The 12,893-nt window shown below is 35.6% G+C and overlaps 1 protein-coding gene across 23 annotated transcripts in view; it reads left to right on the top strand.

Annotated features, from left to right (window-relative positions):
* Positions 1 to 12,893, top strand: part of CSNK1G3 (casein kinase 1 gamma 3) — a 116,419-nt gene that overhangs the window by 48,467 nt on the left and 55,059 nt on the right. For all 23 annotated transcript variants that reach the window (XR_015167046.1, XR_015167044.1, XR_015167045.1 and 20 more), the window contains exons 5-6: positions 10,500 to 10,648; positions 12,477 to 12,711. Coding sequence is in view for 20 of the 23 variants with exons in the window: in XM_086410625.1 (XP_086266751.1) it covers positions 10,500 to 10,648; positions 12,477 to 12,711 (384 nt within the window). In the remaining 3 variants the exon portion in view is untranslated. The remainder of the gene's footprint in view (positions 1 to 10,499; positions 10,649 to 12,476; positions 12,712 to 12,893) is intronic.

The raw sequence follows: 12,893 nt of genomic DNA, 5'->3' as shown, positions 1-12,893 counted from the left end.
TGCTTAACCGTTGCCCACCTATAAGGAACTGAAGTACCAAGCAGTATCAAGAGTGTAGGATCTCCATATGTTATTTTGTGGCTTAATTGATGGTGTTTTATCACATAAGTGAAATGCTGAAATATAAAATGAAGTGGTAAATTTATTTTGGGAGAGAGATGGTACAATTGTACTTTCATGTAGTGTGTGAATTTTGTATTCTTACCCATTCTTGAGCGTTTCTTGGGAAAAAATATACTTGTCTCCAGTGTTGGGGATGCTAATAAGCATCACTGAAAATTAGTGATGTTAGAAGTTATCAGAGTAACTTGTCAGCCCACAATCAATGACTTTTTGTAGTAGTATCAAAAATGCATTTAGAACAATTGAAATTGGGTAGACTCTTAAGTTATATAGTTGAAAGTTCACTGGATACAAAAACAAATACAAAAGCTTGCTTTTGCCCATTGAGTTGGATCGTGTTCATGCTTTTTAGTAGCCAAAAAACTTTGATCAAGAGACACAGCTAGTAACTTAAAGCCTCATTACTCTCTGTTCTCAACCATCTCCCCAGAGTCTCTCTTTTCTTGCCCTCCTGTGCCTCGCCTCTCCTTCTGGTCTTGCGTATCATATTCATATTGCTGTGGTTGTGTTGTTTTGTTTGGTGCTTGTTTCGGGTACTCCCTATCCCTTGTTTATTAGTTGCAGCTCTTCCTAATTCATAGCAGTTTGATTTGTTTGCTCATTGTTAGAAAACTGCCCAGCCATGACCTGGGAAATGGAATTTTAGTTTGGTTTTTACAGTGCTTGCTTTGTACTCTTGATTTTAAAAAGATATCTAACTCTGATCCTGTACTTCAATGACAGAATTTGTGTTGAAATACATTATCTATTACATTAGTAGTTATGTAAGAAGTTTTTGCATTCATTGACTCATGAAGCAATATGTATTTCAAAGAGTTATTTAGAGTTAGATCATTTTTTTTTTTTCACCAGAGATCTGTGCTGAGTCATTTTAAGGTAAAATTATGTTGAATGGTAAAGCTGAGGTATTTCTATTCATATTGGAGACTAAATATTTAATTTACTCAATGAAATGTAATGCTCTTTATGGAATTTAGCCATCTGGATAAGGTAGAGATAAATATTTTTGAGACTCTTTGAAACCATTAAAGGAAGGAAGTTTTGAAGAAAATGGAAGCAGTTCTTACTTGTTCCTTTATTGATCTCTTTCTCAGTATTATTTTAGAAAGCCAGATATATTACGTGTATACCTTGCTTGAATGTACATGTACAACTGCCAACAATGAGTTGGCTTATATGAATTCACTTACGTATACGTCTTTTCAATTCAGAAATTTTATGTGAATAGTTAAGAATTTTGAGTTATGCTTAATAGACACGTTTGAAGAGGGGAGACTTAAAGGTTGGGAAAAAAAGAAAAGTTGGTGATTTGGATAGCAGAACTAGGGTAGAAAACTTTGAAATGCAGCCTTAGAACAAAATGGCAAGACAGAGTAAATCTGGGCCTTAGAATGGGAGGTATGGCGGGAAGGGAGAGGAAGGCAAAATTATATGATGACAGAGTCTGAACACTATACAGTTGACCCTTGAACAGTGTGGGTCCACCTATACATGGATTTTTTTCAATAGTAAGTACTGCTTCCCAGGTGGGCTTCCCTGGTGGCTCAGACAGTAAAGAATCTGCCTGCAATGCAAGAGACCCAGGTTACATGCCTGGGTCTGGAAGACCCCTGGAGAAGGGAATGGCTACCCACTCCAGTATTACTGCCTGGAGAACTCCATGGACGGAGGAGCCTGACAGGCTGTAGCCCATGGGGTCACAAAGAGTCAGACAAGACTGAATGACTAACACTTTCACTACAGTACTACATGATGTAAGGTTGGTTGAATGTGAGGATGTGGAACCACAGACACAGAGGATCCAAAACATGTATATGGAGGGCCGACTATGAGTTATATGTGGGTTTTTGTGCAGTGGGGTCAGTGCCCCTAACTCCTGTGTTTTTCAAGGGTCAGTTCTACTTTGCTTAATTCCAAGGAGCTCCAAAATGAAGCTCATGGTTAATAAGAATAGAAGTAAGGCTATATAACTTTGAATATTAGGGACAGTGTTTGAGATATACTTACTCAGTTACAGTTAATACTTGGATTAAATAAATGTGGCCTAAATCTTTTTCCAATTCAAGTTTTTCTTTGTCATCCCTGAATCTTTTTTTTTTGTTGTTGTTGTTATTAAAAGTTTCAAGTGTGAAGCATTATAATTTGACATCTGTACAGGCATTCCTTGTTTTGTTGTGCTTCACCAGTATTTTTTTTTTTTTTTAATTACAAATTGGAAGTTTGTGGCATCCCTACAAAGAGCAAGTCCTTGGCACCCTTTCTCTAACAGCATCTGCTCACTTCATGTCTTTGTGTCACATTTGGACAATTTTCACAGTATTTCTGACTTTTCTGAATGGGAGTTTCCTTGTAGCTCAGTTGGTGAAAAATCTGCCTGTAATGCAGGAGACCTGGGTTCGATTCCTGTGTCAGGAAGATCCCCTGGAGAAGGAAATAGCAGCCCACTCAGTATTCTTTCCTGGAGAATCTCATGGACAGAGAAGCCTGGCAGGCTACAGTCAATGGGGGTCTCAAGAGTCGGACCTGACTGACCGACTAAACCACCACCATTAGAGTTTTCCATTATTATTATGTTTGTTCTGGTGAACTATGTACAGTGATCTTTGATGTTACTGTCACAGCTTGCTGAAGGGTCAGATGATGGTTAGCATTTTTTACCCATAAAGGGTTTTTAAGCTGTAGAATTGATGCTTTTGAACTGTGGTGTTGGAGAAGACTCTTGAGAGTCCCTTGGACTTCAAGGAGATCCAACCAGTCCATTCTGACGGGGATCGGCCCTGGGATTTCTTTGGAAGGAATGATGCTGAAGCTGAAACTCCAGTACTTTGGCCACCTCATGCGAAGAGTTGATTCATTAGAAAAGACCCTGATGCTGGGAGGGATTGGGGGCAGGAGGAGAAGGGGACGACAGAGGATGAGATGGCTGGATGGCATCACTGACTCAATGGATGTGAGTCTGAGTGAACTCCGGGACTTGGTGATGGACAGGGAGGCCTGGCGTGCTATGATTCATGGGGTCGCAAAGAGTTGGACACGACTGAGCGACTGATCTGATCTGATCTGATGTACATTGTGTTTTTAGACATAATGCTACAGCATACTTAATAGACTTCAGTATAGTGTAAATATAACTTCTATATGCACCATGAAACCAAAAAATTCTGTTTACATTTATTTTGATTTTCCCGTTATTGCAGTGGTCTGGAACTGAACCCAGAATATGTCCTAAGTATGCCTGTACACACTACAAAGTGATCGTCACCACATTTCTATTTACCGTCCATCACTGTACAGCTGACTCCCCTTACCCATTTCACTCATTCCCCCAACTCCCTTTCCCTCTGGTAACACTAATCTAATTTCTACATTAGGTTAGAATTTGATTCTAATGAGTTTGTTAGAACTGAGTTTGTTTTTTTATTTATTTTGTGTATTCATTCATTTTGTTTTTTTTTAGATCCCACACATGAGTAACTTTTTGTGGTATTTGTCTTGTTTGCTTAACTTATTTCACTTAGCATAAAACTTTCAGTGTCCATCCATGTTGTCACAAATGGCAGGATTTCATTCTTTTTTTGTGGTGGAGTAGTATGCCTTCATGTATGTGTACCACATCTTCTTTATCCATTCATGCATCCATGAACACTTAGGTTATTTCTGTTTCTTGGCCATTGTAAATAATGCTGCAGTATTTAGGGGTTCTTGTGTCTTTTCACATTGTGTTGTGTTCTTTGGATAATACCTAGACGTGAAAATAGCTGGGTCAGATGGTAGTTCTGTTCTTAAGTTTTTGAGGAATCTCAATGCTATTTCCCATATGACTGCATCAATTTTCAGTCCCACCAATAGTGTACAAGGGTTCCCTTTATCCACATCCTCTCCAGCATTTGTTATTTTTTTTCTTGTTGATAATAGCCATTCTGACAGGTGTGAGGTGATCTTTCATTGTGGTTTTGGTTGCATTTCCCTCATAATTAGTGATGTTGAACATCTTTTCATGTGCCTCTTACTGTGTCTTTAGAAAAATACCTATTCAGATCCTCTGCCCATTTTTTTTATCATAAATGAATTTTTCAAATTCATAAATTGAATTTTGTCAAATGCTTTTTCTGAGTCTGTTGAGATAATCATGTGTTTTTATCCTTCATTTTGTTAATATAATATATCATGTTGATTGACTTGCAGATGTTAAATGTTCTTGCATCCCTGAAATTAATCCCACTTGATCATGATGGATGATTCTTTTAATGTATTACTGGATTTGGTTTGCTAATGTTGAGGATTTTTGCAGCTTTGTTCATCAGGGATGTGTGTGCTCAGTCGCTGAGTGTGTCCAACTCTTTGTGACCCCATGGACTGTAGTTCGTCAGGCTCCTCTGTCCATTGAATTTTCCAGGCAAGAATACTGGAGTGGGTTGCCGTTTCTTACTCCAAAGGGTCTTCCTGACCCAGGGATCAAACCCAAGTCTCCTGTGGCTCCTGCATTGGCAGGTGGATTCTTTACCACTGTGCCACCGGGGGAGCCCTTATCAAGGATATTGGCCTCTTATTTTTTTAATGGGGGTCATTGTTTGGTTTTGGTATCAGAGTAATGGTGTCTTCATGAGATGTGTTTGGAAGGTTTTCTTCCTCTTCAATTTTTGGGAAGAATTTGAGAAGAGTTGGTATTAAATCTTTTTGAATGTTTTGAATAATTTATTGATGAAAGCCATCTGATCCTAGACTTGAGTTTGCTGGGAGCTTTTTGATTAATCTTTCCGTCTCCTTACTAGTAGTTATTCTATTCATATTTTCTGTTTCTTCATGATTCAGTCTTGGGAGCTTGTATGTTTCTAGGAATTCTTCATTCTTTTCTAAGTTGTCTAATTTATTGATATTGAATATTGGTTCATAGTGGTTTCATAATTTTTTGTATTTCTGTTGTATCATTTGTAATTTCTCCTCTTACAGTTTGATTTTGTTTGAGTCCTCTTTTTTTTAAGATTAGTCTAACCAAGGATTTGCCAATTTTATCTGTTTAAAGAACTAGCTCTTGTTTCATTATCTTTTCTATTGTTTTTTAAATGTCTTTCATTTATTTCCCCTCATATCTTTATTATTTCCTTCTTCTAATTTTGAGCTTCATTTATTCTTTTTGTTTCCTTTAGGTGTAAAGTTATATTATTTATTTTGGATTTTTCTTGCTTCTTGAGGTAGGCCTGTATTGCTATGGACTTTCTTCTTTGAACTGCTTTTGCTGCATCCCATGGATTTTGGTATGTTGTTACTCTGCTTTCACTTGTTTCTAGGTATTTTTTCATTTCTTCATTGACCTATTGGTTGTTTTGTACATGTTGTTTATTAATTTCTATGATTTTGTGCTTTGTGGTTGATATTTAGTTTCATAGAATTGTGGTTGGAGAATATGCTTGATATGATATCAGCTTTTCTGAATTTATTCTGAGACTTTGTGACCTAATATCTGATCTGTCTTGGAGAATGTTTTGTGTGCACTTGAAAAGAATGTATATTTTGGTGTTTTTGGATGGAATACTCTATATATTAAATCCATGGAATCTAATGCATGATTTAAATTTGTTTTCTTTCTGATTATTTTTTTCTGGATGATCTATCCATTGATGTAAGTAGGGTGGTAAAGTCCTCTGCTATTATTGTTTGCTTTCAATTTCTCCTTTAGGTTTGTTAATATTTGAGTTGTATATCTTAGTCCTCCTCTACTAGATGCATATACATTTATAAATGTTTTACCTTTTTCCTGGATTGACATCTTTATCGTTATGTTTGCTCTTCTTTGTCTTTTATAGTCTTTGTTTTAAAATCTTCTTTCTCTGATATGAGTGTGAGTGAAGAGTGAGTGAAGTCGCTCAGTCGTGTCCGACTCTTTGAGACCCCATGGACTGTTGCCTACCAGGCTCCTCTGTCCATGAGATTCTCCAGGCAAAAATACTGGAGTGGGTTGCCATTTCCTTCTCCAGGGGATATGAGTGTAGCTAGTCCAACTTTCTTTTCATTTATGTCTGCATTGAAATTTTTTCAATTTCTTCACTTTCAGACTGTGTGTATCCTTCCTCCTGAAGTGCGTCTTGTGTAGACAGCATGTAGATAGGTCTTTTTTTATTTTCCTCTTTAAATTCAAACAGTCCCTCAGTGTCTTTTAATTGGCTGTTCTAGTCCATATACATTTGAAGTAGTTCTTGATAAATACGTACTTACTGTCAGTTTGTTAATTTTTTCCTCGTGGTTTTGTAGTTCCTCTCTGTTCCTTTCTTCTCTTTTCCTCTTTCTTTGTGTTTTGGTAGTTTTCTTCAGTGTTATATTTACATTTCTTTCCATTTTCTTCTGTGTATTTACTACAAGTTTTTTTCCCAGTGGTGGTTATGAGATTCACATAGAACTGTTTATATAAGTAGTAGCCTGTTTTAAACTGGTAGCATCTTAAATTCCAAAGCTTTATCTAACAAAATAAGGTTTTTCTCAATGTTTTATGCTTTTAATGACATATATTGTCTCTTAATGCAGCCGTTGTTATTGGAATTTAATTTAAATTTGCTACTTTTTGTCTTTAAACTATCATGTTTGCTTTATAGGTGATTGATACACTACCTCTTTTCCAATAATATTTTTTACTTGTGTATGTTTTCTTATTATTAATTAGTTCTTTTTCTTTTCAGTTTAAGAAACCTCTTCAATATTTCTTAATAGGGCCAGTTTAGTTGTGATGAACCTCTTTAAGCTTGTGTTTATCTGGGAAACTCTTTATCCTTTCTTCAATTCTGAATGATATACTTGCTAGATGGAGAATTTTTGGTTGAAAGTTTTTTCCTTTGTAGCACTCTGAATACGTTATGCCACTTACTCTTGGCCTGTAAAGTTTCTACTGAAAAATCTGATTATTTTATGGGATTTACTTTGTAGGTAATAAGTTGGTTTTCTCTTGTTTTTAGGACTCTCTCTTTATCCTTAACTTATATCATTTTAATTATGACATGTCTTGGTGTATGTTTGTTAGAGTTAATCTTTATTGGAACTCTCTGGAATTCCTGGACCTGGATGTCTTGTTTCCTTCCACAGATTAGAGAAATTTTTAGCTATATTTCTTCAGATGATTTTTCGGGCCCTTTTTCTCTCTCTCCTTCTGGGATCTATGTAATGCAAATGTTATTTTGCTTTATGCTGTCTCAGTGGTTTCTTAAGTTAATTCCACGTTTTTTGATTCATTTTGCTTCTCGGTCTAGATAAGTTCAGCTGTTTTGTCTTGCAGTTCACTGATTCAGTCTTTGACCACATCCAGTCTACCACTGAACTCCTCTAGTATATATATGTTTTTAATTCAGTTATAATTTATTTGGTACTTTCCTATATTTCTGTCTCTATCTTAATCCATTCTCCTCCTGAGTTCATTGAGCATCTTTATGGCTAGAAGCAACAGGAAATGGGTTATTAGAGATTGCTAGATTAAGAACATAAAAATACTTTTCAGTGGCACAGAGGCAGGAGAAAACATCATAGAAATATTTTTTAAAAGTTAGTAACTAAGAGCTATTGATAAATCTTAATTGTATCACTAGGCTGTTAATGTATATAGCATAGTAAAAGCCGTATGTCAGAGTTAGAATAAACATTAATGAGTCTCTTATCCACTATTTCTGAGCCTTTTGTCTTTTTTACACATCATATGGGTAGATATAACTCAAATATGGTATGAGTGACTCTAGTAAGAACTCATGCTAAGGTGGTGGTTTAATTGCTAAGTCGTGTCTGACTCTTGTGACCCCATGGACTGTAGCCTGCCAGGCTCCTCCGTCCATGAGATTCTCCAGGAGAGAATACTGGAGTGGGTTGCCATTTGCTTCTCTAGGAGATCTTCCCGATCTAGGAATCGAACCTGGGTCTCCTGCATTACAGGCAGATTCTTTACGAACTGAGCTACAAGGGAAGCTCCCATTCGGAAAAGTCAGAAATACTGTGAAAATTGTCCAAATGTGACACAAAGACATGAAGTGAGCAGATGCTGTTAGAGAAAGGGCGCCAAAGACTTGCTCTTTGTAGGGATGCCACAAACTTCCAATTTGTAATAAAAAAAAAAAAAAAAATACTGGTGAAGTGCAACAAAACAAGGAATGCCTGTACAGATGTCAAATTATAATGCTTCACACTTGAAACTTTTAATAACAACAACAACAAAAACGATTCAGGGACGACAAAGAAAAACTTGAATTGGAAAAAGATTTAGGCCACATTTATTTAATCCAAGTATTAACTATAACTGACTAAAGTATTTCTCATGCTCTCCCTAATATTCAAAGTTGTATAGCCTTACTTCTATTCTTATTAACCATGAGCTTCATTTTTGGAGCTCTTTGGAATTAAGCAGTGTTGAACTGACACTTGAAAAACAGGAGTTAGGGACAGTGACCCTCTGCACAGTGAAAAATCCACATGTAACTCATGGTTGGCCCTCCACATACATGTTTTGGATCCTCTGTGTCTGTGGTTCCACATCCTCCCATTCAACCAACCTTAGCTCATGCTATAATGATTCTTTTGGCAGGGGAAAATGTGTGTGTGTGTCTGGTGTGTGGTGCAGGGTGATGATACATACACATAGTGTATGCGTATGTATGGGAGTGTATCTTTACCCATGGGAGTGTATGAGAATCTCTGTTTTTGAGGAGGGGACCATGTATGAAGTTTGACTGTGTCTCCTTCCTCTGTGCCTATCATGACTATATTTTGTTACCTTCCTATCTTCAGCTGTCCTAACACCTCCCTTACGTTTGTTCACATTTCAGGAAAAATTGGTCTTTTCTAAACTATTGATATTATAGATAAACTGAAGTCTACTTGAGAGATTGAATAGTTAGTATTAAGACAGACTAAGAGCCTAATTATCTTGGCTTCCAGTCCAGTGTTTTATTTTGCCATGCAGTACTAACTATGCAAAATGATAGAATAAACAGTAAGAGTGAAATTGCATTCCTCATGCTCTTTATTTTAAAAGAATGGGGGAAGGTTTTAGTATATTTTAGAAAGATTTTTCCCTTCCAAAGTCATTACACAAAACAGAAAACACTTGTAAGTAAAACTGAGGCATTTAAGATGGAAGTTGTTCATTTCCTCAAAACAAATAGATAGATGCAGTATTAAAATAAAATGATCACCTATTATATGTTAATTTTTTGGGAGTCTTAGTTCTAAAAATGAAGTATATGAGAGAGGTTCAAGAGGGAAAGGACATAATGTATATCTGTATCTGATTCATGTTGATGTATGGCAGAAACCAGTACAATATTGTAAAGCAGTTATCCTCCAGTTAAAAACAAACAAATTAAAAAAAATACATGAAAAAGTAAAAGTAAAGTACATTTGATTTCTGTGCATGTAGGCTTTATATTTGGAGTTTGTATTATTTTGTGTTCTTTCATAATGAATTATTTAGTAATTAGTGATATTAGACTTTATTGTCTTCTCCCAGTTTCTATGGAGTACAGGCATAGTTTAGCTTTGTCCCTTTTTGAGAGTCTTTCTTAGGTTTAGATCAAGGTGTAAGCCTGGACTGCAGTCTTTTCTGAGGCTCAGAGTCCTCTTACAGGTTCATTGGTATTTTCAAAATTGACTTTTTCAGGGCTGTGGGATGAAGCTCTCAGTTCCTAGAGCCTGCCCACCATTCTCTGGCATGTGGCCATCTTGTGCAACATGGTAGTTTTTTTTTAACGTTAACAGAACTGCTCTGCTGCTTTTGAATATTTCTGACTTCTAGAATGGCTTTTTTAAATGTCTTGCCTGATTAGGTCAGGCACATCGGAATAATCTCCCTTTTGATGTTAAACTCCAGTGACACGGGCCTTAACTATGTTACCTTTGCCATATAATACAGCCTAATGATTAGAGGAAAATCTGGGAATCTTGCCCACAATTGGAGGAGAAGGATTATACACCAGAGGGATGTGTATACCAGAGGATGGGAATCTTGGGGTTGATCTTAACATTATGCCTACCACAAGGTTATCAAAGAGTGCAGTGGCTCCTTTTTTTCAGTACAAATAAGAGCTTTCCTGTGTGCCAGGCATTTCTGTAGGCCCTGGAAATAATAAGGCTCAAATGCACAGCTCCTTTCTGTGGTGAAGTGGAGACCAGCAGTGAAGCGGTGTTTATAATGTAGTTCAGCGGTGCAGGTGGAGCAGAGGTGGACCCCGGCTCCCTGTGGTTCACGAGGGAGGAGGCTGGGTCAAGAAAAGTTTGTACAGAAAAAGTAAAATGCCTGCTACAGTTCTTAAAACTACAGAATGTTTAAAAAATTGTGTATTGATTTTCTAGGAAACAAAGTTTGATATTTAAGATGAGGAAGTTATTAAAGTCCTTCTTCTTTCCCCTAGATGGTATACCTCAAGTTTACTATTTTGGCCCTTGTGGTAAATACAACGCTATGGTGCTGGAACTACTGGGACCTAGTTTGGAAGATTTGTTTGATTTGTGTGACAGAACATTTTCTCTTAAAACGGTTCTCATGATAGCTATCCAACTGGTAAGTAAAGCAGGATGTTTTGAAGCTGCTTGAACAATTGTATGGTTCCGTTTGGTTACTAAGTTACATTAAAAGTTAAAAGTTCTGCAACATTGTCATCCACAGCATTCAACCTAATAAAAAATATGTCTACTTTTCATATCATTGTCTTGTTAGGATGAAAGTAGCTTAAAATAACTGATTCAGATATAATTTTTTGTATGAAAAAATTAGTATCTTACTGCTTTAAGATCAGATGCTTAGTTTGAGAATTAAGTTGTTTCCAGCACTCTTTTCATGTCAAAAATGAATGCTTAGGGAGCTTCAAAAGGGAGGAGATATATGTATACCTATGGCTGATTCATGTTGAGGTTTGACAGAAAAGAACAAAATTCTGTAAAGCAATTATCCTTCAGTAAAACAATAAATTAAAAAAGAATGAAAATAGCAAACATAGGTGACGATACAGAGAAAAGAGAATCCTCAAACATTGATGGTAGTAATGTAAATTGGTATAGCCACTGTGGAAAACAGTATGGAGATTTCTCAATAAAACTAAAAAAAGGTCTACCATATCGGGGGGGAAAAATGAATACTTAGAGAAGAGAACCCTCAGAAACACATGTTTTTAATCTCAGTAAATTAATGTAAAATGGCCTAGGAAAAGAAGCAAACTAATGAGGGAGTCTTAGACATCATTTAAATTTCAGGGAGCCTGTGGGGAAGTAACTTGGTAATTTTTAAGGAAGTTTCTAAACAAATGTTATTAATAAGTATATTTTGCAGAAGTCTTAGAATTGTTTTTATCTGTTGGTTTTTTTCACTTCTGCAGATTTACCCTGTAGAAGTATTCAGGTGTACTTAAAGCTTTTTGTCCAGAGATGTCCATAATAAAGTGGGAAACAACCCAGATGCACAGAAATAAGTTAGTTGAGTAAATTATTAATAACAATAAGATAATATATAGTCATTAAAAAGTGTTTATTAAAAGAATATTTCATGACCTGAAAAATGCTCATAACACATTGTTAATGAAAAGTGTAGGTCACAGAATGTTTTATATATATATATATATATATGACCCAAAATTTGTTAACAAACTAAAATGGCTTGAGTGACTGTGTTCACTTACGTTGTCTTGTGACCATGATTATTACTGAATGAAGCACTTTTATTTACTTATCTGTAATGTTTTATTTTGTGACAGTTTATACAATGAATATTGAGTAACTGTAAAGCAAGGAATAAAAATGTATTATATTATTATTAGAGTTGTATTCCAAAGTTTTCTAGTTTCGATATCTTTTTAAATGTTTAATACGTAAGAAAAGTAAACAAGTTATGAAAAAGAAAAATATGACCGAAGGGTACTCTGTTAGCTGTTTTTAACAGTTGGACTCTCTAAGTTTCTTTAGTGTAATTGTAAAAGGTTTTCCATTATTGACCTGAAAAGGAAAAATAAATTGCAGTTTTCCGAATATATCTGTTTATATTTTTAAGATTTTGTATTGGTAAATCTGTTTGATTGTATAAGGTGGCATCATCTGAAAGTTTTGATCAAATCAGTCTTCCTGATATGAAAGGAATTCATAAAATTCAAGCACTTCCATTTATAAGTGCCCAAAATAGAAAAAGCAGAGATTTTTAATCATAATTGAACATCTTTTTGAGAAACTATGGAGTGATAGCATGTTGCTTTTAAGGGGATAAAACAATTTGGTTTTTTTTTTTTTTCCTTCTTTACATTGTTTTCATTGTGAAAATTGTCTTGCTGCGCTCATCCTATTTTATGCTAGTCAAGCCTAAAATAAAATTTATCTTTTTTTTTTTTTTTCTTTTTTGCATCAAGATTTCTCGCATGGAATATGTCCATTCAAAGAACTTGATATACAGAGATGTAAAACCTGAGAACTTCTTAATAGGCCGGCCGGGAAACAAAACCCAGCAAGTTATTCATATTATAGATTTTGGTTTGGCAAAGGAATATATTGATCCAGAAACAAAGAAACACATACCATACAGAGAACACAAGAGCCTTACAGGAACAGCTAGATATATGAGCATAAACACACATTTAGGGAAAGGTATGTGTACCTTTTGTAAGTATGGATGTTTGAACTCAGTATGCTGACAGTGTGAGTTTTTATCTCTTATTATGGTTCAGTTTTTGCAGGTTACAGTTGCTTCTATTGTAATTTTTATTTATCTCATCTAGAGTGTACTTTCATTTGTATTTGATAAGTCTTTTAAAGTAACTTGTTTAAAA

Source organism: Bos grunniens, chromosome 7, assembly GCF_055505025.1.
Source record: "Bos grunniens cultivar Pamir isolate PY7600 chromosome 7, Bosgru_T2T1.0, whole genome shotgun sequence".
Lineage (NCBI taxonomy): Eukaryota > Metazoa > Chordata > Mammalia > Artiodactyla > Bovidae > Bos > Bos grunniens.
The sequence above is the reverse complement of the archived record's forward strand: the minus strand, read 5'-3'. Positions and strand labels throughout refer to the sequence as shown.